The following is a 26,769-nucleotide window of genomic DNA, read 5'->3' as shown; positions in this document are numbered from 1 at the left end:
GTTATAGCTGCTGACAGCTATAGGATGGTAAAAATTCTAAATAATGAGTTTCTTTTCTTCTTGTAATTGTAAACTGAGGATATATATTTTACAGGAACAATCTCATGGATGGATTTTTGAGTCTTTTACTGCATTAAAGTCCACTCAAATAACACATAGTTTATTTTAATTTCCCTGATATTTACAACACAGTGTCAGGTGTTGGGACTAAACATACCCACATTCGCATACACAGACATATAAGAGAATAATTTTCTATTGTTTTGTACACAAACATCAGCTTGGCTGTGAAGAGTTTTAAATGTGCATTTCTCCTACAAAACTACAGAGTAGGTTTTATTTTTCTCCAGAATCCAACGCAAAATAAATGTTTTAGACTGCGATGTTGTCAGAAATTGAAGTGGGAAAGTGGGTTTGTTGGTTATTATCAAATTTTATTTTAAACAGGTGTGAAATTCTCAAAGAACAAGTAAAAATATGTTTAGGCCCATAATATTTTATCCCACATATAAAATATTTTGGTCACTGTTCACATCCTGATATCTTTCTCAAACTTTGTTTGTAAAGTTTCTTGGTAAGTCTATTTTTAAGGAACATGGGAATTCTTGGGCTTATTTCCTGGTGTTTGACTATCCGTCTCTGTCTCTGTTTCTCTTTTGTGTGTGTGTGTGTGTGTGTGTGTGTGTGTGTGTGTGTGTGTGTGTGTGTATCAAAAGACAATTTCAAGTGTTGGTCCTCTTCTTCCTGCTTGTTCTGAGACTGAGTCTTGTGCTATGCCCACTGCATACAGCAGACTAGCTACCCTGAGGGCTTCTGGATTCTCTTCCATTCCCCATTGTGCAGTAGAAGCACTGGACTCTAGGTGCACCTGCTGTGTGTCCAGATGTTTATACTCTTGGGATCTTCACTCTTACATAACAAGTGTTTTACCCATGGTGCCGTCTCCAGAACCCTCATTCTCTTTTTATACCTACTCCCACTATTTCCCATAAATCCCAATAGTAACATTTTTATTTGACTTATTTCACTAATTATATTTCCCAGTGGTTTACTTTTCTTGCCCTTCTTTCTTTCTGTCTTTCTTTTCTTCTTTCCTTCTTTTAAGAAAATGTGGAAGTGCATTGTCCAGGAAACAAATCTGGACCTCCTGCGTAGAATGCTACCACTGAACCACCAACACTGCCTCTTGCCTACCTTTAAAATCTATTTAGTTTTACTTTGCATTTATATTTCCCTAGCATTTTATATTTTAACACTGTTTGTCTTTATGAGTTCTGTTACGTTTGGGATTGACACTCAACTACAGATGTAAGAAAGCCACTGAGCCAACTGCATACCTTCCCACTCTGCTGCCCAGGCTGAAATAGCCTTGAGTTAATGACAGAGTGGTTTTGAGAGTACTACACATGCAAAAGAAATAAACAGCAATTACATGAAGTGATAAGTTCCAGTTTAGCCAGCTCAAAAAGAAAGTTTGAGGAGGGGTTTGATGGGGAAATGACGTAGTAGACAAAATAGGAATCAGAAGGAGAAGGTGGATTAAAATATTTGATCATGGAGAGTCTGAAACACACTAGAGCATCTGTTAAGGCCTGTATATCCAGAGCTTTCTTACCAAACACTGTAATCGTCAGAAAGGAAGCAACTGTTTTAGAAGCTGCATCACTCCATTTGTTCCACCTGTCAGTACTGCTGGATAGAGGGATATGTGCACTGGAAAATGGAAGAGCTGATGATCATGACTGTCATGACCTACTTGGTTTCCTGTCAGTTACACAGCCCACTGATCTGAATGCTCTTTCTGCCTCTAGGGAACGAATCTTGCCAAATCTTTCCTGAGCCTGGGGAGATGGCTCAACAGTTAAGAGCATTTGTTCTTCCAGAGGGCCTGGGTTTGTTTCCTGTCATCCACATGTTAGCAAACAACCATCTAACTCCAGTTCCAAATGATCCAATGCCCTCTTCTGATCTCCATGGGCATTGTGCACACATGGTGCACAGATATACATGCAGACAAAACACCCATATACATAAAAAATAAATCCTTAAAAAGAGTGAACTCTTTCTTTCCTCAAAATGCTAGCATTTCTGCTCATATTGTCTAACCAGCTTGACTACTGTCCAGGCCCACAGTCAGGCCTTGGGTTGGCCCACCCTAGCATCTATCCCATCTAGGAGCTGCTGGAGCTGGTGAAGGGACTGACCCTGTAGAATGGTGTCACCAGGATCCCCAAGACACATGGCAGCCACAAGGTATCCCAGAGGGGTTCTGGTGGGGATCCAATGATGGTGGTACACCAGAAGTCAGAGGCCTTGAACCAGATCAGTAACTCGTTGCAATACAAATGTGCCAGTAAAACTGATGGGACAAAGAGATATACTATATGCCACACTGAAGCCTCCTTGCCATCAGGATGAATGAAGAGGTGTTGGAGAGGCAGGAAAGAGGGAAAAGAGATTTTTCTGTTGTGGTTTTGTTATGTTTTTGTTTTGTTTTGTTTTTTTGGTTTTGGTTTTCTGTTTGTTTTGGTTTGGTTTTTTGCTTTTGCTTCTGTTCATCTGCTTGCTTACTTTGATTTGTTTCCTTATGTTGGGTGGGGTGTGGCGGGAATGAGGGCATCATGGAGCACCAGGAGGTAAACAGAATTGGAGTACATGAAGTGAAACTCCCAAAGAGTCAGTAAAGAAGTTATTAAAAGAACAAATTGTTTTGTTCCATAAATAAAACTAAAAGATGAGAAGTCTGTATGAAGAATGTAGGGCTTGCTTCTCACAGCAGAGAAGTCACGAGGAAGGGAGGAGGAGAGCAACATCCTATCAAGCTGAAGTGATCAACTTCCTGAAAAACCTGCTGCCGGCACCCTTCCCCTGTGCAATGGCAGCTTGAAGGAAGACATCACTGTGCAGGGCAGGGAAGCTGGACCACACCAAGAAGAGTACTTGTTAGAACAGAACCTGATTAACTCCCCTTGTTGAGAGTACCAGTGGCCATTCAACATCATTCAGGTAAAGCAGAGGTCATCAACTTTAAAAGCTTGGGGCCCAAGAACATGCATTCATTCACCTTTTAGTAACTGGAATTTCACATGAAAGCAATAGTTTTCCTGAAAAAGATATATATATATAATACATATATATATGCCTCTGGAAGGTTAAATAAGTTCATATCATAAAGAATAAACAGAAGAAAGGGTCTCTAAGCCATCCATAATTGTGGACAGTTTCTTCCCCAGTTTCAGTATCCCAGTGCTTAGGAGCAACTATCTATAAATGGGTATTCTCTGAGGGAGAGCAAAGAGACTGAGGGGAGTGCATGATAATGATGCCTAAGGATCATGATTACAAGAGAATTCCTTGTAGAAAACACATATGAAAAGGGTCAAGAGTCTTGCCATGATTAAAACTGCTCTAGAAGCAGAACCAAGGTTCCCAAATGCATTTAATTACATTCTGACTTTTCAATCTCTCAGAATGGTCTAATGACAAACTTTACAGCATTTCTTCATAAAGATGGCGGTAACTTAAATAAAAGCAATACCAGTCTGCATTGTGTTGACCTCCAAATAATAGAAGGTGAATTTATATGCTTGAAAGTTTAAGACAGTAAAGATTATGGAGACAGCAAGGCTGCTTCATTAACAGACAGGAGAGAATTGGCTTCCGGTGACAGATGTTATCAGAACAAAAACTCTTGGGAGGCTTGACGGACTGAGTGTGGGACTGTGGCAGAAGGCATTCAGCTTCCAGCAGTCAGCAAAAACGCAAGTGCCCATGTTTTGCAAAAGGGAAAAGTGTATTGCCATTCACCTCAGGCACATGAGAGCCAGAGGGTGTTCAAGGAGAGTAGACCCTGCCACAGAAAAGAATTGTGTGGGTCGGGTTGTGTCGGATGAAAAAGAGAAAAGGGTGATCGGCATTGAACTCCAATGGAAGGGCCTTCTCTGCAGCAACAGCCCCACTGGCTGCAGCCGCCTCTGTACCCATCTCATCTACTTCCACAAAGCTCTTGTGGATAATTTTGGACAAATGCAGACGGGGACTCTTAGAGATTCCAGTCAGGTCAGCCTTCGTTTCATCAAAGATGTCCTTAATGCCCATGCCTTGTAGAATAGAGTTGAGATCATAGCTGTCTTCCATGACGAATTGGGGGAAGGAAATGGATACTGATTCTTCTGGCATATTTTCTGAGCTACTCCAAGCCATGATTTTTTCATGGCTTATTTTGCTTTCAAGCTATAAAAAGAAGGAAATGGCATTTAAGGTCAGACTATAAACCGGCAAAAGTATCTCAGTTGCTTCAGAGTTCCTAAGTTACTGTCTTAATAGTCAGTTATATGTACACACCAAGGACTTTCTCTAAACCTCAGAATAGGTTCATTTCCACATTTCCTCTCTAGACTTTGTTTAAATTTCCTCCCTTGGAACTGTAGGACAATCAACATCCCATTGCACTTTGACATTGGGCGGGTTCATTCTCAAAGACCAGAAAAATTAAGTTGGGCAAATTCAGACCAGCCCTGCTACTCTGAAGTAAAATTTCCTTTTCCATCCAGCAGAGATAATATGATAAGGCTCTTCTGAAGACTAACCAAATTAATGTATGAATGTACTCAGATACATTAAAGTAATGCTGGTGTGTCATATATTTTGAACAATGGTAGTTACTGTAAGTACAGTGTTGATATCTCTGTCCACCTATTGTCTGTCTGTTTGTCTATCTCCCTATCCTCTCCTTAACTCCTCCCCCCAGAACAGAGGTATCTGGGCCTCCCCAACATTCACTGATTCCTTTCTTATAGTATCAGTATTTCCACTTCTATCAAATCACATGTTTACAAAACACTTGCAGTTAAACAGCCAGATATGGCAGAGGCCAAAGGTCAAGCTATTTTAGAAAAGAGGAACTGTTTCATTTGTGAAAATTGTCAAACTACTTGCCATTCAGATTCCTTGGTCTGGAAAGTGATTGCAGAAATCTGTGAATTTGGGGGTAAGGGAACTCTTGTTCTGATATATCTGGCACTCACTCATTGGTTTGAAAGAAACAAAAATGAATATCCAATCTCATTCAGATTCCATGTGTCTCCAATGTCTCTACAAGCTGAGATAGCATCCTTCTTGGATGACAGATGCTAGTGCTACTCCTCATAGTGCTACTCCTCTGGGATTTGTATGGGTGTGACAATGAAGCTATACCTCTTGCAGACTCTTCACGTTGTCGTCTGAGCAAGACGGAAGCAGGACCAACATGCTGAGCTTCCCCATGGTGTATTTCATTTCCAGGATCTGTGCCTGCAGCTCCTCAATGAAACCAATTCTAAACTTCCCCTTCTGATTCATCATCTTTACCGTCTTCTTTTCATTCTGCAGAGGACAAAAGGTCATGGAGAGTTCAAACACCCATGACATCAACATCCCTGAGAAATAGGGTGCTTCAAGAAGAAAAGGACCTATCCCAGAAATTCAGATTCAAGCCAATGACCCAACCTAAACCACCGCTCTGCCTACCAATGAATAAAGCATCCCTGACTTTACCAATACTTTATCCAACTGTGGCCTTCATCTGTTCCTTAGCTCTTGAGACCACTTACTGCTAGACTTTCAATCCAAATATCTCCCACACCCTAATTCAGCCAAAGAAATCCCAGAAAACACAGTCTTCTATGTACTTCTTAATAATCTTCAGGAACTAGTTGGCTGATATGCTCTTTCCTGGATTGCTAACAGCACCCAGACAACTTTTCCTGGGAAACATATACTCAGTGTTTACAATCTCTGACAAGTGGATAGGGGATAAATCTAGGGGGAGATGTCTAGGGATGGGAACAGAAAATTTAGAGGTAACTAGAGTAGTCTCATGTGTTAACTATATGAGGTAAGAAGCAGATGCAAAATAAAGAGGTCTGTTTCTTTTCTTAAGTGTATACATTTGCGTTGTTTTGTTTTATGACAAGGTATCAATATGTAGTTCTAGATTCCTACTACTTCTTATGTAGAAAAAGCTAGAATTGAACTTTTGATGATCCCCCTGTCTCTGCCTTGTAAGTGCTGGGCTTTTAGACATGTGTCAGTCTATACAAGCTTAATTAATTAATAGATTGTATGGATTCAGTATGTATAAAATGTTCTGAAATATGTGTGTGCTGTAGACTAGCAGCATTTAAAATGTTCAGTGAACTTTGCCTTTTATAAAACGCAAAATGGTTTCTTATAATTATAAGCCACCAATCTAAGCATTAGGTTTGAGTCTAGACATTACTGATCACCATTAGCAGAAATTAAGAGTGGACTACCTAGAAGCGGCAAGCTAATACAGTACATACCTCACTTAGACAGAAAGGTGCATCAACTGTGTTTTCACTGTCAAAGCTTTTCTCCCACTTGGCCTTGAAGTAAACAGCATTCACTAGTACCAGCACAGTTGCATTAGTAATAGCCTCCTTGCTGAACAGCTCCTTGATTTTACCTAGAGGAAAAGTGCCAGAGAATAACCTAAACCCGTGTTGCATGAAAAGTATTCATGGAGACATTGGAAATTACTTCACTCAAGAGCTTACCCAAGAAACCGAGAGGGTTATGGGTGCTTGAAGAAGGATAGAAGTTGTTGGGGGAGAATGCTCACTCCCCTGGAGGAAGACCTGAGAACAAAAGCATCTTCTTTGACTCTCTTTGTCACTTTTGTTTTCAAATTGCCACCAGACATCTATGGCTTATGTTTCATATTATTTATTTAATCACCTGACTTTTATAATTTCCTGGATAGAATAACTACAGTATGAAATTCCTTTGTGTTGCATTTATTGAAGTTCAGTATACACTGTCACATATAAAAAGATGGGTAGATGATAGACAGACAGACAAACATATAGATAGATGGGCATATAAACACACACACACACACACACACAAGGACATAATATAAAACCTACTTTGTAGAGGTTCCTACATTTCAGCTCAAAGGAAGATTTCATTCAGTTTTATTAACAAACACATTCACTTGTAGAAGTTAATACCTCCTAAGCCCCACATAGAAATTAAGCCTTCCAGAAATACTGATAGCTGTCCCTTCTTAATGGGGTTATTTGCTGTAAGCAATAACAGGAGACATCAAATTGTCAAAAAGGAACAAGGTGAACAAGCATTGATCCTGGGGCCTTCCATATCTCAGACCAGCTCTCATTCAAACACCATCCATTACAAAAGAATATTAAGGAGAAGGGGAAGCATCTCTAAAAATGACAGGAAGTGGTCCTTGATGTCATCAAGCACTAGTCCATTTCAAGACACATCCTTTTCTACTTTAATTTTTTAATGTATGCTGAGATCTTAAATAGGGAGGATCATTTTACATTGAGGAAGGCTGTAAATAGATTCTAAATACACTACGTCAACATCAACGACACTTAAAATACATCAGGAAAGCTAACTCACTAAAAAGGAAATATATATTAGGGTTCAGTCAAGATTTCTTTACCAAACTACTACTCTCTTGATAGCTGAACAGAACCTTGAAAAAGCAGGAATTCTGAGGCACATAGAAAAGGAACAGTAACACTAGCTCATTAGTAGTGAGACTTTATTACATGCTAAGCATTAAGCTAAGTACTGAGAGACAAGGCTGACAAATGTAGCTGTATGAAGAAATATAGTTCAGGTCAGTCATGATACTCCCAGGGTCTGTAGGAAGCTGACAGATGCTGCTGGTATTTCTATATAGTCTGCCTCTATATTTATAGAAGAGACTGCCTGTTCTCAGATTAAATACACTTTGCTTAAATGGGAAGGTCAACTGTGACAAAAATGTATTTTTTTAAAAAGGGAAAGGGTTAGCTAATAAAAGACATACATGAAAAAAAGAAAGAAAAAGGAAAAAGAAGAGTAAATAAATGTGGGATTTAAAGGTTTCCCCTACGTAAACGCTATCAGTAAGCAGACCTCAACTCCATGTTAAAAGGAAGCAAGGAGTATAAGCCTCCAAATGGGAGAAAGAAATAGAAAGTATTGCACCAAGTACCAAGAGCAACTAATAAACCGGCCACTGTTGTTCCCTGTTTGTCAGTCACTCACGTGTACGTGCATCCTGAGCCAAAGTCTTACTTTTAATTCCACCTTTCCCTCTCATTCTCCAAAGTTCACTGAGCAAGAATGCCTCCAGTACCACACCCACAAGCACTCCTCTAACGCTCAGGCCTGAGACAAAGGATTCATTTTTGTAAAGTACGCAAGCGCAGGTAGAAGAAGGGCTCCCAGCCACCTAGAAATTCAGGCCGGAAACCCTGCCTTCATTCTTAGTGACTGACGAGATCACACGGCAATCCCCCTATGAAACAGAGGCTTGAGTTAGTTGGAGTCTCTACCATGCTGATGATGGTGGAAGTCGAGAGGGATGAAGAGCAAGCGAGCCGCAAGTGAACAAAGCATTGGAGAAATGACTTAGACCAGTTTGAGTCCCGCCGCTAGCGGCTAGTTCAGAAACAGCTGATAAATGAAGAGGACCAACTCCTGTTGAGCATATTTATTACTAGACTTGATGAGTAAAAACTGCATACATACGTGACAGTTTTATGTAGCCATGAAGAAGAATGAAATTATGTTATTTGCAGTCAAGTGGGTGGAAGCGGGTGTCATCGAGATAGGCAAAATAAACCAGGCTCAGAAAGACAAACAGCCCGGGTCTCCTCTCCTATTAGGTTTGAGTACCTAGGACATGAAAGGCAGGCCATGTGAAGGTAGAGGGGGCTCTAAAGGGAAAACGGACGGTGAATGAGTGAGTGATGGGGAAAGAATATGAAATACTGCATGTTTTCTCTCCTACAGTGAATCTAAAGTCATGCAGATGATGGACATGGACGCAGAAGGACTATTTCAGGAGGAGACCAACAGGAACAAGGAGGGGAGGGGCTGGGAGGGTGGGTGGGCAGATACTACCAAACTGCAGTGATATATACACATACATACATTGCACACTAAATTACTAAATTAAGAAATAAATGTGCATCTTAAACCACATAGTTTCCCTTCGTTCTTAATGTGTCATGTAAAATGATACTGAAAGCACATATGCATGGCTAGATTCTTAAGTTAATATATTTCTATATTAATTATAAGTATACAATGCATGAGTGATACTGTGGTTTTCAACATTATAATTTCTCAACCAAAAGAAATTTAATGTTTTCTGTCACTTTTTCACATGATAGATATTGTAAGTAAAAGTAGAGTCCTCAATAACTCAAATGTGACAGATGAACTCCAATTTTTAAATGGGTGTTTTGTAGAAACGATGAGCCTCAGTCCTGTGGACAAACATGCTGCAAACATTGGTGTTATTGCAAAAGAGACAGTGATTCCTTCATACCATTCAAAAGAAAGCCCATAATAAAAGCACTGGGAATGCTGACACATGACACATGGCTGGCAAAATGACTCAGAGGTAAAGTCACTTGTTCATAAGCCTGACAACGTGAACTAAACCGTAGGATCCACGTGGGAAGACAGACCTGCTCCTGCAAGTTGTCCTCTGACGTTCACACATCAAGCACATGTATATATCAACACGCGCATTCACTCACAATAAATAAGTAGTTGTAATTTCAAAAGTCTTTAAAACTCTGAGAATCTAGGAGGGAAAAAGGGGGGGAGCAAATGATAGATGTGCCTAAGTAGCTACCAGCCTGAGTATGCCCCATCTTGTCTGATGCTGTGCAGCAGTGAGTTGTGAACACACCCCACACATGGGAACACCGCCCTACAATGAGCTACAGGCACACATCACACATGCAAACACCACCCTGCAATGAGCTACAGGCACACATCACACATGCAAGCACCATCCTGCAATGAGCTACAGGCACACATCACACATGCAAGCACCAGCCTGCAATGAGCTACAGGCACACCCCACACATGGGAACACCAGCCTGCAATGAGCTACAGGCACATATCACACATGCGAACACCAGCCTGCAATGAGCTACAAGCACACCCCACACATGCGAACACCAGCCTGCCATGAGCTACAGGCACACCCCACACATGGGAACACCAGCCTGCAATGAGCTACAGGCACACATCACACATGCGAACACCAGCCTGCAATGAGCTACAAGCACACATCACACATGCAAACACCAGCCTGCCATAAGCTACAGGCACACCCCACACATGGGAACACCAGCCTGCAATGAGCTACAGGCACACCCCACACATGGGAACACCAGCCTGCAATGAGCTACAGGCACACCCCACACATGGGAACACCAGCCTGCAATGAGCTACAGGCACACATCACACATGGGAACACCAGCCTGCAATGAGCTACAAGCACACCCCACACATGCGAACACCATCCTGCAATGAGCTACAAGCACACATCACACATGCAAACGCCAGCCTGCAATGAGCTACAAGCACACCCCACACATGCAAACGCCAGCCCCAGAAGAGGAGCCACCCGCAAAGCAGACCCACTGCTCTTCTTTGTGAGGAAAGAAATACCAGCCTCAAGACTAGGCCTTTCTTACCTTGACACTGACTCTCAACCCAGAAGTTAATCTCTTGTCTCGATTTCTCAGTGTCCCCCCGGAAATCTACACTTTCAATTGTCGTGTGGTAGAATTGAGTTACACCGTCAGAGTACTCCTGTTTAGTTCAAATACATGGAAAAAAGCACAACAAAATCACATGCTGGTGCTGCTCATTAAGATGAGATGGTGGCAATAAAAAGAAACTACTAGTCACCTAACACCAAGGCCACCTTAATGTTCACAGACTTTCTGTTTGAACATGGCCAAGTTTCATGAAAAGCATAATAGTTGTGAATATAATTAATTACACTCTATAAACAAAATTTAAAATAGTTTAGAAGTGTATTTGTATTAATTTGTATTTAGTATAATTTTAAATAAATGATTTCACTTAAATTATGTATTATGTATTATACTTTAAATAAATACATTATGCATTAAATTATATTTAGTATATATACATTAATATACAAACTATATATAATTAAATTATGTATTAAATAAATAGATTACCAAAAACACTGATTGCATACTCTTTAATAAATGAAATGCATGTGTAAATTTAGCTCTCAAAATTCTAGGGTATCACACCTACCTCTACTCCCACACATCATACTTAATGACAATGTGGCTCATTTTCTTAACACTGCAATCCTAATTGGAGCCTATCTTGCTTCAGGTAAGCGCTGCTTGCCCACAGAAACAAGGCCTGTGGCTTTGAGCTCCCAATGGGGTCACCTTTCTTGGCACCATGCACCTTCTGCGAAGCCCAGCTTCCATGGGAACTACCTGATTGAGGCCCAATAAGGGATCTTGGAGTAGTGCCTTAAAGGCAGTCAACAGGCAGAAAAGCCACAAACTGCTTCTACCACGCACGTTGTTTGGGAAAGGCAGTCACTTGAATACCTTACTAAGCTTGTGTGTGTACCAATGGGCTGTGAATCAGGAGGCCCTTTATAAGTGGACTCCTAAACTCAAAATGAAAATTGGATGGAAGGAAATAGAAGTGTGATGTAGGGTGAAATTTGGTACTTCGCCATTAGCCATGTGGCATATTAGAGGTGCATATAGATGAGGTAATAAAAGAGCAGTTTACCACACCGCTAACCACACCCACTTTAGGCATGACTAAAGACGTATAGGACATAGGCAGTGAAATACATCACTAGCCAGGCCCACTTTTGGGCATGGCTAGGGGCGTATACGGAGGAAGGAATAAAAGACTGAGCAGCAGAACCTCTCGCCCTTCTACAATAAATACTTATACCTCTATAAGTATTATACCGCTTATCATTGCTGCATCAGTGTGGGACCTCAGAAAGCAAGTTGCAGTCATGCACATGAGGAAGGCAGGCCATCCACTTACTTAGAGAGCATGCTCTGTGGACACCGCAGTCCCTGTAACTCACCGGGCAAATTGGGAATCCCTGCTCTCCATAGAGTCTGTTGGCCATACTCAGAGTGTAATAAGCTTTGGCTGTGTCTAATCTGGAGAGAAGTTTCCCAAAGTAGCAGCCGAGCAGTTCATTCTCATCTGTAGAGTCATCCTAGCAAAAGAAAAACAAATGGTTCCCTAACAATCCAAGTTAAGCACCACTAAAGAAAAACTGTTTTTGCAGGAGGAAAGTAGAGTTGGCCAGTGAGATGCCATTGTCCAGTGTCACCAGGTTAGGGAGGCAGACAGGAATGGGGACAACCAAGACACAGAAAGGAACTTCAGCCCGTGTGAGATGCCTGCTGACTGAAGCCTGCACCTAACCTACAGAATGAGCATCTGTCATCCAGCACAGCACAGGCAGAAGAATGGGCAAAGGCGAAGAGCAGTCTTCAGGCAGTCTCACCTGCTGCTCCTGAGCCGCGGGCGTCTGTTTCTGCCCTTCCGGAGAGCTGTCAGACAACACTTCGCTTTTGCTTTTTGAACAGGGTTCTTCGCTTCCACTCTTGGAAAGTTCATTGAAATGTAATACCTGCGTGACAATGACACATGGCCTTTGAAACAATATGAAGGATAGGAAGTCAGCAAAATAGTCAACGATCATTCACAGAAGTGGGTGTCACTGATACCGCCCTCCTCTTCCGACTACATTTAGGAATGGGTATGAGCCCACTTGACAGAGTGCTGCCTAGCATGCACAGAGCTCTGAGTTCTATCCCCAGCACCATGTGACCTAAGTAGGGTGGCACACTCCTTTAATCCCAGGGGAAGCAGGTAGATTAGAAGTTCCAGATTATCCTCAGCTTCATAGAAAAGTTGAGGCCAGCCCAGGCTACAAGACACCTTTTCCAAACACAAAAAAAAGAAAAGAAAAAAGCTAGAATGAATATAGCCAAACCAAGAGACAAAATGAATTCACGAACTATGGGCCACTACTAACCTACACTTTTCCATGCCCAGCCTTAACTGGGTGCATATATAAAATGCACATATGAGGTCTTGAGGATAGAATAAACAATTCATTAAAATACATATTGTAAAATACATATTGATTAAATATTGATAAGGTATTGTGAAAATGATGAATTATCTATACTTTCTCATTAAACAGCTTTATCTTCTGAAAAATTTTTATGCGGCTACTAAAAAATGCTTTAGCTTCATATGTGGCTTTAGCCATATTTTCATTGGACAGCACGGATTTGAAGTTTCACATCGGTCAGGAGAGTGAGCATGACATGAGACAAGCTGCCTAGCATCTCAGTGGAAGCAGGGAAGAAGAGGCTGACCCCACACTGCTCAGATTCAGGTTATGGAGCTGCATGGAGAAAGAACACCAGCTGGTCCTAGAGGATGCAAGCCCCATTGTACATCTATGTGCTGCTTATGGAACAGGAAATGATGGTAAAGCAAGTACAAGTAAATGCAAGAGCATAATGACCCCAAATAATTCTGCCTTGATCTGTGAGCCCAACTCCTCAATGTATTGATGCCTAATCTTTGTGCCAAGGAAGTACTAGCCCAGCCTCAGAAGTTCACAGCTTGCTGAGGGGCCAGGGAACACTTCTGTCATATGTAGTCAGTATTCTACAGACAGCAATTGGGTGCCTACTCTTGACCTGGTGCTTTTGTAGGACAAAGACTCTTGGAGGTTATGCAGCAATGCAGAAGATATAAAAAATACTATGCATAGTGATTGGCTGCTGTACGCCCTTGATGAGAAATGCTGTGTGGGTATATGTGACTGGGCTCATCTATGGGATCGGGAGCAGCTGGAGCATTAGATTGGAAGATCAGAGCGAGCCTTTGAAGGGTGGTAAATGGTAAACGTTGATGAAGAAGAAAGTAAGACAAAGGATTAGGTATATGAATATGGTAGTATGAAAGAAAGTGGACCCCATAGGCTCATACATTAGGATACCTGGTCCCTCACTAGTGGGACAGTTTTGAAAGGATGGGGATGTGTCACCTTTTTGGAGGAGGTGTGTCACTGGTGTGACCTTTGAGGTTTCAAGACTTGCACCATCCCCAGTGTGCTCCCTCTGTCTCCCATTTGTTGGTCTTGATGTACACTCTCAGCTGCCTCTGCCACCATGCCTTTGCTCTGCCATCATGGACTGCAATCCTCTGAAACTGTATGCCCAATAAAATGGTTTCTTTTTTTTACATCGCTGGGGTCACAATGTTTTGTTGCAGCAACAGAAAAGTAACTAATACACTAAGGGAAGAGACACAGGACAAAGGAACCCAAAGGCCTCAAAGTACGACTCACTTTCTTTTCACAAGGGTTAGGAGCATACTGCCAAATGGCAGCAATATAGGATGTTGTCACAGAAGCAAGCCAAAAGAGACAATAGAGTTCAGAACTCAGGGAGTTCAGAAGGTCTGGATTGGGAGGTTTATCAAAAGGAAAGCCAATGGGATTCTCTGACAAATGAAATTAGAAAGTCAAGGAGGATCTTAAGCTACTGACTAAATATCTAAGTTCTAATACACTTCTGGTTAATGGGAGCAGAAAGAGAGGAAGCATACTCATATTAAAAGCTACCAGCAATATTTGTGTCAGTAACTGTAGAGAGAAAGTGACAGACATGGAGACAGAGGTGAAGAGACAAAGATGAATGGGAAAAAGCTATCAGGCAGGGAGGCTAGAGAAGTCCCATGTGAAAGATGAATGGAAATGGAAAGGAAACTGTAGAGGCTTCCAGACGCAAATGCTGAGAGCAGTAAGCAACTCCAGTTCACCTGAGAGTTAGATTAGCTGCCTATGGACCCAGACAGAGCACAGGGCCCTGCTCAGCATCCTTCTGGATACATACCTCATCAATCTGGTGTGCACTGTCACCTCTGGCTCCCAGGCGGACCATACCAAAGGCAGCTGAGATGCTCAGAGGGCAGACAAAGATATTCTTATGAATGTCATCTTTGCTAATTTCTTGGAAGAAATCGAAGCTAAATTTGCTATTTGCTGCAATAAGAGAGTCCATTGTAAAAACTGGTTGCTGTCTAAAAGAAAAAGAAAAAAAGTGAATGGAGAAAAATGAATAAACAACCAAGTCTTATTTTTAATGCCCAAGATATAACAATACATAAGTGTTTGATGTGTGTATGGCTAATGAAGAACTGTAAAATTGACTTGGAGTGTAGCTCAGTGACAAAATATTTGCACATGTAAGATAAAGAAAGGGGAGAAGAAAGAAAGGAGGGGAGAAAAGAGAGGATGCAGAAAGAAAGAGAAATAGAGGATCCAGGAGAAGAAAAGGAAAAAGAGGGAAAATAGAGAGAAAGAAGGAAGGGGGAAGAGGAGAGGGGAGGGGGGAGTGGGTGAGGGGAGAGGGGTGGAGGGAGGGGAAGAACAAGAAAGCTAAACTTATCGATCTGGGATATAAATAATGGAATTGGTATCTGTATTAATATAGGGGGAATTTTTTACAGGCACAGCGGAAAACAATACCACTACTCAGTTGGCTTAATAAACAGGAATTTACTATCCCACACCCCTGAAAGCCAGAAATCCAAAATCAAGGTATCTGTCAAAGTAGTTCCTCCTGAGGGTCTTGAAAAAAATCTTCCCCACACCTCTCCTACTTTTGGTGTTGTCAGTAATCTCTGATATTTCCTGGCTTACAGAGGAACTGCCCCCGTGACATTTATATCTTGTGCATGTATGTGCACACACATGTGTCCACATTTCTTCTTCCACTGACTCAGGCCCCTGAAGCAGCATGACCTCAACTGATCTTGATTGCATCTGTAAAGACTGTGTCCAAATGAAATCACATTCACAAAAACAGAGGTTTGAAGTCAAACCAAGTCCACTCACTCCTGTCACCTCATTCAGATCAAAGAAAGTAAAGGTTACCATCAAGTCAGCAGCCAAGAAGATTCCACTCTACCTCCCCTCCCTTGGGAGGTACCTGCTTTTGCTTATTCTTCTTCCCTCGGTGATCTGTGACAGAAAGTGTCCAGCAAATTTCTAAGCAGCATGTCCTCAGTTAGTGACCTCTATCTTTTGACTCATCCTATATACAATCTAATTTGACATACTTTAGCCACTCATCAATACTGTCCAAGAGGTAACAGAGCTCGAAAGCCGCCACAGTATAGAGGCCATTGACTTGAATTCTTTTAACACAACACCACTGGCAAAACAGAACTAAACCAGCAAAGTGACTTCCCTAATAACAACTCCTTGCCTCATGATCAATCTAGCAATACCAGCAGAATAGTATTTAGATCTCACCCTCCCTGTAAACTGAAATGTATTTTCTTCTTCTCTTTGCTCATGGACCTTGTATATTTCCAACACACAAATATAAGACATTGAACATAGAGTCAGCATTGAGCAGAGTTCCTGAGCTGAAGGCAATGGGGCATTCTGGCTCTAACATCTTCCCAGCTTTGTTAGATACTCATTATGCTTATGAAACACAACTCAAAAAGATCTAGACAACTTATAAAAAACTTGGAAATACCTTCACACTCACTATAGTTACTTTAAATTCAGCTTCGCCAGGTGGTGGTGGCGCACACCTTTAATCCCAGCACTTGGGAGGCAGAGGCAGGTGGATCTCTGTGAGTTCGAGGCCAGGCTGGACCAACAGCCTCCAAAACAATAAAGAGAAACCCTGTCTCGTAAAAAACCAAAAAAAATTCAGCTTCCATTAGCAAGTTGGTAGCAAGTATGCTGGGGAAATAAAGAAAGGACACCAATGGTCTGAGTCGAGGGGATTTCATGGGTTCAATTTAGGCATAACCCTTTTTTTAATGGAAAAGAAAAACAGTTTAATGCCCTAAAGCCTAGACTTGCTGCATTTGATATAGGCAGAATCTTCAGTGTGGATAGAGGGGGCAGTGGCTACTCTGGCCGTTCACTACTCACAAAAGACAGGAGTGGCAGAAAGAAGGCTCAGAGGGGACACCAGTTGATCCGATCCTGACTGGCAAAGGTCTCAGCCTGGTGAATGGCCCCTCCACTGAGGCACTACACCTCCTCTGGCCATCGGGAGCAGTGTTCATTCCCAGCATTAGTGCACACAGCACTGAGGGAACCAAAGCTTCCCTGCCTTAGAAAGAGCATGACTGCTCATGCAGAGCAACTCCCTTCTTGTCAGAATAAAAATAAGCTGAGAACAGATGAAATGAAGTAACTTGCACAGCACCATGTGTGGGCCAAGAGAAAAGCCAGGCCATGGACTTCACCGTGCCCAGGCCTGCTCGCTGTTACAACATCTTTGTTTTATTAGCAATGCTTTGCACTTGCTTCTAATGCTCATGCTGCCTCACTTGCACTGAATACCATCAAACTCTCTATGCCACCTCTGCAGAGAACATCTAGAGGTTTTATGAACTACTCAATGTGATACAATTAGCCTGGCAACTCTCACCCCAGCTTCATTTCCTGAGTATGAACGGTTTAGAATGTCACAGACTGACTTTCATCCCCTAGTGCTCTGGGTGGTTTTAGCATTTTCTTTCAAGGAAGAATTTGCAACGGAAAATAGCCAGGAATAAAAGCAGAGTTAATGTCACAACACTAACAAGATGTAAACACCTATAATATGAAGGTTCTTTCTATCTTTACACAAAAGTCTAGAATATAGGAAAAATGAACATGTAATAACTTAAGATGTCATCCAATATCCAACTTCTCAAGACCAATTTGTTTGTTTGTTGGTTGGTTGGTTGGTTGGTTGGTTGGTTGGTTGGTTGGTTGGTTGGTTGATTGGTTGGTTGGTTGGTCTGTTGTAGATGCAATTCTCATACTTAAAGAAAACCTAATTATTCAATAAATATTTATAAAATTCTTGTACTAAATTAGACACTGTAAAGAATGAATTGAAAGAGACTCAATGTCTGCCTTTGAGAAATATTGACAGAATATGTAAAGTTCTAAAAAACCCAATATAGTATCTTAAAAGTGAGGAGAATGTTTACCTTTGAGGGTGAGTTTGGGGAACAGTGGTCAGTCTCAGTTACAAATGTTAGTGATCTAACAGACTGACTCCCCAACAGAACAGTTATAGTGTTTGTTAATTTCTGTGGTATAAATGCACCCACTGTGATAAATTCCAAACTGCCAATAGGATCTCACTCTACCCAGGTTTGGGGAAGAATGGAAAGTTCCAGGAGACTTCTAGAAGCTGGTTATGCTGTCTTTCCTGATTTAGGTGTTGCTTGCATGGTAAACATATCTGTTATACACTCATGTGGCCTTATATCTAAAGATAGCTTACAAACACACACACACACACACACACACACACACACACACACACGCACACCTTTCATTTAAAAGGCATTGTAAATGTATTATCAATCATAGAGGTTAATTTAAGACATTGCCAGGTTGTGTTTGGTACAAGAATGAAGAATGTTGGAAAATTGAGATACAGTATCTCACAGTGAAACAGGCTATAGATGCAAGCTATAGATGCAAGCAGGGCGTGCTTTCCAAGTACCAAGAGGAAGTGTTTCCCTTTTGCTGTGGAAAATAGTCACTATTCAAAGTGAGATTGCTTAAGTCTAAAGATGATTGATTGCTTGTGCAGGCTGCCTCTTTACCTGCAACTTGAAAAACTTGAACACGATTTACCCCAGTCATCACTATTTCCAAACAAACCTGAAATAATCTTTTAAAATAGCAAACTTCCACTAAATTCACTCAGCTCAAGCAATTAGAATACCCTCACCCACAATGACTTTAGAATTTTAAGACACAGTTTACCCAGGGCCCTGCAAATATTGTCTCTAATTCTCAAAAACAAAATATCTTGTAAGTTTAGAAATCCACATCCTCAAAGTAAGTGTAGTGATCAGTACTGTGCAAGTCAGTCAACTTGGTCTGGCATCAGTCATAACCTTCCCTTCTACATTTCCCTGCCCTCAGCAAATACTAGCACCTGAATACCACATCCTAGGCGCCCCATCACCCACCTCTCTGTTATGACTGATTTGTGTCTCTCACCAAGGCAATTATTTGCAGAAAGAATTCCCAGCCTAGAGGGTCCACCTTAGGACTTCCTTGCCAAAAGGAGTCTTAAACTATAGTGTGTCCTCCCAAGACTCTCATACCCATTGCTCATAATATTGGCCTTGTAAAATCTTTTCATGCTGCATTGAAATCTGTATGATTGCAGACAGAAATTGAGATACTAAGACTGCAAATAACCTTAACCTTAATAGAGAGCCTCTTGCATACATTTCATAACAGGTAACTTTTATTCAGAAATAAAATAAAAACCCATTTTGTGTCAATAAAACTATCGTAGTTTGCCAATATTTCCAATTAACTGACTCACTATTTCACTTCAAACAAAATATAAAGCGTGTGATAATATAAAAAAGAAATTAAATTTTCAAACTCTAACTCACCATACAGATGGAGAGATGGCAATGAGAGCTTTGTTCTTACAGTCTTCATAACTTCATTGTCTTTGTTTCCCACGTGTTTTCAGGTCTTGCAAATTCAGCATGCACTTTATATTTTACCTGCATTACATGTATGTGCATATGTGTGTTTTTACGTATGTGTACAAATGTGTGCATGTATGTATATATGCGTGCATACGTGTATGTATGCATGTCCGTGCATGCATGCATGTGTGCATCAGTGTTCATGCACCACCTTCACCACTCCTCACTTCAGATGTCTTACCTGTGTGGCTACACTGTAACTATTTTCATATTGTCCTTTTACTGTAGTTTCAATTCAATGAACACATGTACATTTTTAAACTAATATTTTCATACTGGAAATTTTTTATTAGTTTTCCATCTTTCTCTGTTATGAAGTGAACATCTTTTTAAATATAGTTTTCTCCTCTTTCATCTTATTTCCTTATGATACTTCTTCAGCATGAGATTTCTAGGTCAAAAACATGTACGAGGTTTTATCTTTCACACTACATCTCAGGACTACAGATGAAGCGCATGAGTCATAATCTATTTTCTGATAATATCACTACTTGTCATTCTTTATTGTTTAAAATATAAAAATGGGGTCAAGATGGCTCAGCTGGTAAAGGTCTTGTTGACAAACCTGAGCACCTGAATTGGATCTCTAGGACCCAAATGCTGCAAGAGAGAACTGACTCCTATAAGTTGTCCTCTGACATTCATTTACACACTGTCGCATGGGTGAATGCACACACACACACAGATATATATATATATATATATATATATATATATAGAGAGAGAGAGAGAGAGAGAGAGAGAGAGAGATGTTTTTAAAAGTAAATATACAAAAAATAGTATTACATTTGGTTGGTATTCCATTGACAATTGCTAATGTGGGAACATTTGGCCATGTGTTTTCTCCATTTAGAAATTGTCTGCTAATTGTCTTTTCATGTCCACCTGTAATTTATCTATTAAAGTCATAAAATGGATTGGTTGACTATATTAACACTTTGTTATATATACATTATATGTTTCACAAAATCTTTTAAAATATTTTGATAGCTGATGATGTATCCTTAATTTTACTTTCTGTGATTGCTATTGTAGTATTATTTTTACTCTTATTTATTTAGAATTCTCACTATGTTGGTGCTATTTTGTCATTTCAAAACTGAATTTGTCATATCTTAAATAAAATTTTAAAACATCAATTTCTAATCTTTATAGCAAACTAAATCTCCCTTGCTTAATTTTATCTATTTTGTGTACTTTAAGTTCTTAACTTTTTTTCTTGAGTTAAGAAAAGGATCGTTTAACCAAGTGGTGGTAGCACACCTTTAATCTTGGCACTCAAGAGGCAGATGCAGATCTCTGTGAGTTCAAGACCATCCTGGTCTACAAAGGGAGTTCCAGGATAGCCTCCAAAGCTACAGGGAGAAAACTCTGTCTCACAGAAAAACAAAAGGCCCTTTTTTAAACTTACTGTTGTTTGGTTTGGTGGGAGGGGCCTGCTGATTTACTGCTTTATTTTTTTTAACTTTTTTGTGCTATAAACAGAACCAAGGGCCAATCATGTGCTCAGTGGCTATGCTGTATTCCCAGTCCTCTTAGACGATCTTATGGCATCAGCAAATGATGTATCTCACCCATGTTGTTTCTTTCTGGCTTTTGTATTCATGCAAAACCTTCTTATACTTTCTACTACCCTCTTCTCCTTAAAAGTCAATTAATTCCCACTGTATGTATAGTAGAGTCAACCCTTGATTAATTTTCTATTACATTAGAAACAGCTCTTGTATTCAATTATGCTTCCCTTTATATGGAAAATCCAAAACCATTAAACTGGATAGAGTTTCTAACAACTCAGAATGTTCTGAATAAAATTATTCTTTCCTTGTTGACAAGATGACTCACGGGGTAAAGGGAGTTGTCACCAAGCCAAATGATATGATCCTGATACCCCGGTACAAGGAAAGAATCAATTCCCATAGCCATCATCTGTCATCCACACATGGCCGTGGCACACACCATAACACACACATGCACACACACCATGCATACACACATCACAAACAAACACATGGGACTTTTTCAATTAGAAAAATTATTCTTTCTTACATAGTTCATATATGAATATAAAATCTTGATACTCCAAAAATATCTCAGTCTTATAATTTCTATAATTTTCTCATCTGCTAAACAAATAATGAAATTCCAACTTTACACAGTTAGATGCTGTTCTGCTGGAATCTACATACAACCCAGAAAATAACAAGGTACATAGTAAATTATGTCTAAAAACAAAGAAATAGTTGTAAAATATGAAACCAAAAGTGGTTTCCAATGTATGATACAAAAATATGTTTAAATTCATATCGTTTAAGACACAGATATTATAATATAATGTTATTTTAAATTTCAGAAGTATGTACTAAAAAATGGGACATAAGCTAAAATATATGAAGGTGGAAATATTGAATCAGCCACGTCTTTTAAAAACTCAACCAGACACATCAACTCCCTGACAGGGCAGTTGGAGACTAGGAAGAGAATGCTGTTCCTCTATCTAGTGAGTATTTGCCATAGCTGTAGAAAAATCCAAACCATCATAACACAAAATGCTCTTTTTAAAGGGCATCTGACTTAATAAAAAGTAGGATATGGTACCATTTCAATTACATCCTTTGGGTTGCTAGTATTTGAAATGGTCTTTTAGTGCAGTCTCGTCGTTTAAAATGATATTAAGCATGCAAGCATTTACCTTCTTGCCTTCAGATTTGTTGCTGAGCCCTGGCCAGGGAAGTTTCAATCCACACCCTGTCAGGAATGGAAATATATCAGTATGGTCCCTCCCATTCTGGCACTTTTCCAGGTGCCATGTTGAAATCTAAAGTAGAATTGTTATTGATTGATTGAAGGGAAATGAAAATGTGGCAGATATTTCTTAAAGTGAGTTCCCATGCCTTATGCTTTAATTAAATTCAATATTTGGCTTGTTATGTTTATATTTTCTTTGCTATTTCCAATTGTGTCTTTTCATAAGTCCCTAAAAGTAACATTTGACCAGCACCCTTCATCCCAACATCCGCAGTAAAAGAAAGCAGAGATCTGATTCATACCACATACTCCTTTTCCTAGATGTCATATATCTGACTTTCAGTTATAAATAGCTTCCAAGCTCATTAAATGAGACTTGCAAGGTGTGTTTTAAACTATTTCCAAAGTAGGAGCATTTTTCTTGCAGTGAAGCAAAGGTGGGAGTGATGACTATTATTTGACAACTGCCTAGAATAGCTGAATACCCAACAGATGATAGAGGTTATAAGAGAGTCTGGTAGAGAGGGTATGGATGAAAAAGGCAGAGAAAGAACCTTCTAGAAGAGAACTCATTGTTAGGAGGGACAGAAATACGTTGGACATACACCAATATCATTCAAAGGGCTGACTGTCTACTGTGGCTTCCTCAGCTATGACCTGCTTGCCTATTTACAGTATGTTTACTCAAGGAATTTCAGGGGCTCAGATACCTCCACTTTTCTTTAGTAAAATTTCTGTAGAAGATTTAATTAAAAGATATTCAACAACTTGGGGGACAGGGATTTTAAAACTGAGCAAAAGAAAGTTCTGATATTATTACTTCTAGTTCCTGCCCATCTCTGGAGGTCATCTAGATAAGGCTATAACAAGTAAGAGAGCTGTGGAGAGTCACTGGGAACCAACAGGATTTAGCAACACATGGGGGCCCCTCTATCGTTTGTTTCTCTTTTGAGGGTAGGGGGCTCCTATATCTTCTTTTACTAACTTCATGTCAGACAACAATATTATCTGAGCTATCATGCCACAAATACAAGCCATGGGGATACAGGAGGGGTCAAATGAACTGCTTTAGGTTAATATTGCTCTTTTGGAGAATATAAGCTACTTATACACCTAGTACACAACTGAAGCAAGTAACAGCTATCTTTACAACATAAGCTGTCAATCTATTGGAATTAGTGGCTAAATTGTGAGACGCTTTCTCCAGTCTCAACAGCAACAAGAAAAAGCAAGTTGTCTATTAATGTGCTCCACTCCCTGATCACATCAAATGTGAATCTGCCTCTTCTTCTACAATTCCAAACACCCCCTAGCCATTGGTAACAATTTGTAGGACAATGGGAAATTTAACATGTGATTTGATAAATGCCTCATGCTAATTGATCACTGGTCTTTGTGTGAGTGTTGACCATTGAAGTTTTTTTATACAAAAGTCACTCTTTAAAAACCTCAGAACAGGGTAGGTTCTTGCCTAATCCCATGGATTTGTGACTTCCCCTTTTGTTATTGTTGGCTGTTGATATTGCCCTGAGATTCCAGACACCTCAGCAGATTAATCTCATTTGATTATCTTTAATCTAGGATTGCATATGTTTAACCTCCAAGAAAATCCAACAAAAAAAATCTGACTACAGATGACTGCAAATAAATATAAAGACTTGGGGTGGAGTGGCAGCTCCAACGGTGATGACAGAATCCACAAGGCACAGCTGCATCCTGAAGTCACTTGACACATTACCACCAAAGAGGGAAGGGCTATGTCAAGAGGTTCCTGTGACAGGCATCCTGAGGATGTCACACATAAAGTCCCATCTGAGCAGCTGAAGAAAGTCTGTCGCTAATGTTGGTGACCTCAAGAACAGAAGAACTGATGATATTGAAACACTTGTTAAACTTTTTAACCTCTTTCTAATCATAACCTTGTTTTTAGAGCTTTGTGGATGCATTTAGAGAAAACACATATTCATTGTCAAGTGATAAGGAATTTTGGAGGTCAACCAGCCTGAGCATCCTATGTAAGGCAAGGTAAAAAGAAACAAATAAATCTGTCACCACAACATAAAAAAATGGTGCCTGTTTCATCGACCATGGCTTCATCCCTGGTATGTTACAAGTCATCATGAGTTATAAGCCAATCGATTACCCTTTTAATGACTAATTGGACTTTTCTGCCTAGAATTAAAATTTCAAGGACACCGAAATGATTCACCAACCAAAGCCTTTGCCAGCAGCTGACAAAAAAAAAAAAAACACCATGAGTAAAAGTCTCCTTGTTGTTAAGTTTCACACCTAATTTTGTACCTCAGTACTAAGGAAACAAAATATGTTTTTAGAAAAACATCAAAAGAGATACCAACTTAATGGCCCTTAAAATATCAGTTCTGCTGAACATAGTGATGCACACCTTTAATCTCAGCACTCTGGAGACAGGAGCAGGTAGATCTCTGTGAGTTTGAGGACAGCTAAGGCTACATAGTGAGACCCTGTATCAGAAACAAAATAAAAGAAAAAACAAACAACACCAAAACAGACAAAGAAAATACCTATTGCCTTTCCTATAAAACCCTTCAGTTCTCTAGGAGCATACATTGACTCATCTAAGACTGGAAATAGTGCCCACTACCTGTCCAGGTCTGAATGAGAGGTGGAAGTCAGAGACAGTCAAAGAGGCAGAGAGAAGGCAAAAGATAAAGGCTCATAGGAGCAGAGCATATGGGGTTCAGAACCCAGATCTTCCTGAATTTGACTGCCTGGGACCTTGAACAAAGTGCCTTGTGACTGTGAATCTTCTCACCTCTAAAGAAATAGAAACCAGTCTTTAGGAATAGACTTAATGCTGCTCCAGAACTGTAAATCAGGACTTCATTCTTTAATCAGCATTGACAAGTTAAAGGCCCTGGCAAATACTGCTCATTGCCCATACTTTTAGAAATAAGGTTTTATCAGAAAGCAACACATTGTACTATCCACATAGTACTACCTAATATTGTCTTTGCTCTAACCTTGCAGACTCTGCTAATTATGAAGAAACACATGTTCTGTAAAACCAAGATTTAGCACTATAAAGTTTGCTGATTCTTGCTTTAAATGATAGCCCATTATAACTTTGGAGCCTGTGAAGTATTTACAACCTTGGATATGAAGCTAGTCCTTACACTAACTAGATGTATAGCACACAAATAAGAAATAATTTCTTCCAGTAAAATGGGTTTTGAACTAGAGATGGATGGCTAATAGAACTTGTTCTTGCAGAGGACCAAATTCAGTCTACCCATGTCAGGATGCTTGTAACTACCTGTAAGTGCAGCTCCATGGAATCTAACATCTCTGACCTCCATAGGAACCTGAACTCACATCCCCAAACCCACACACAAGCACATAACTTAAAAAGAATATGTTTTGGTTTTATCTCAATCCCAGGTAAAACTCTAATCTCTTTAAAGCTGCTATAACACAATAATTCTGATGTTGATTTATTGAACAATTAGTTATCAAATGCCAACTCTATGGCAGACACTGGGTACATGAAGAATGAGATTGTCATTGTCCCTGTATTCATGACATCTGGCACAGCAGGCCTCTGCAGTACAGACTAGATCACCTGTCGTTAGATATGAAAACATTAGTTTAAGATCTTAAGTGTAATAGACCTTTTGAAATCCATTGTTTCATTCAGGTTTCCAATAACTTGAAGACCTCATCATCTCAACACAACTTGAGAAAAAGTTAGAACTCATAGCAGTTCATCCATGCTGCTGGAAAGAAGCAGAGTGGATGACAATTGAGTACCTACCTGCTTTCCATCAATCTCCAAGCAGAGTAAAGGTCTACAGTATCCTATTGCTTCCACACAGACAGCTAGTCCCAAGAGCATCACTACTTACAGTAGCTTGTCTACCTCTCAATACATACCTGCAAGCCAGTGAGGGCCGTCTCCAGTTGAAGTCCGTGATCTGGTGAAGTCAATTCAATACCACAAGGTAGGGACAGCCAAGTTCTACAGCCTGGTAAGGAGTAGTGTTGAGCAAGCAATTCTGTGACTTTTAAATAACGATCGTGAATCAGATTCTTTTCAAGCTGGCACACTGCCTGCTCATTTCCAGAAAGCCATAGATTAGGGGCTAGAGCCTTTAATGATTTGCCTGCTAAAAGGACCAGAGCTTGGAATCTCTGTTCTTTGTTCTGCCTAAGCACTTTACATGGCCCTTTGAGCATAGTGCTACATCAGAGTTTATAATCTACACACGGAATACACCAAATCAAAGTGGAGTATTGTCCACAGCTTGTGCTAATGCAGCACCAAATGATCTGGGTCCAGATGGGTCTAAATGGTCCTAAGCCAAGTGGAAAGCTATAACTATATCCTTTGCTGTCAACATCTCTTCTCTTCTATTACCTATTCAATCATGACCACAGATCCACAGCTGTCAAGGACAGTTTTTCTTCTGGCATCTCAAACATAATATAAACAATAGGCAAAATCTCTCCTCCTTCCTTTCTTGCTCCAGTTCCCTCTTTTCAACTCTTTATTCCTCATCTACTCCATTTCTTGTCCCTCTGACACAATTTCTCCATCTGTGACTCCCT

The 26,769-nt window shown here is 40.2% G+C and overlaps 1 protein-coding gene across 3 annotated transcripts; it reads right to left on the bottom strand.

Annotated features, from left to right (window-relative positions):
* Positions 1-3,547: 3,547 nt before the first annotated feature.
* Serpinb12 (serpin family B member 12) lies at positions 3,548-26,225 on the bottom strand. Of its 3 annotated transcripts, XM_040738602.1 has the most exons (10): positions 26,095-26,225; positions 22,127-22,182; positions 19,336-19,452; positions 14,781-14,967; positions 12,368-12,493; positions 11,936-12,073; positions 10,524-10,641; positions 6,324-6,466; positions 5,197-5,364; positions 3,548-4,233 (listed from the first exon to the last, which is right to left on the bottom strand). In XM_040738602.1, exons 4-10 carry the CDS (start codon positions 14,946-14,948, stop codon positions 3,835-3,837), a joined length of 1,260 nt encoding a protein of 419 aa, XP_040594536.1. In that variant the 5' UTR covers positions 14,949-14,967; positions 19,336-19,452; positions 22,127-22,182; positions 26,095-26,225; the 3' UTR covers positions 3,548-3,834. The 3 variants fall into 3 exon arrangements, with proteins under 3 accessions (XP_040594536.1, XP_040594535.1, XP_005081507.1); XM_040738601.1 differs by lacking the exon at positions 19,336-19,452; XM_005081450.3 differs by lacking the exons at positions 19,336-19,452; positions 22,127-22,182 and having other exon boundaries at positions 26,095-26,217.
* Positions 26,226-26,769: the final 544 nt, after the last annotated feature.

This window comes from Mesocricetus auratus, unplaced genomic scaffold (assembly GCF_017639785.1).
Source record: "Mesocricetus auratus isolate SY011 unplaced genomic scaffold, BCM_Maur_2.0 Super-Scaffold_100676, whole genome shotgun sequence".
NCBI lineage: Eukaryota > Metazoa > Chordata > Mammalia > Rodentia > Cricetidae > Mesocricetus > Mesocricetus auratus.
Note: the sequence above shows the minus strand (reverse complement) of the source record. Positions and strands in the feature narration are given on the sequence as shown.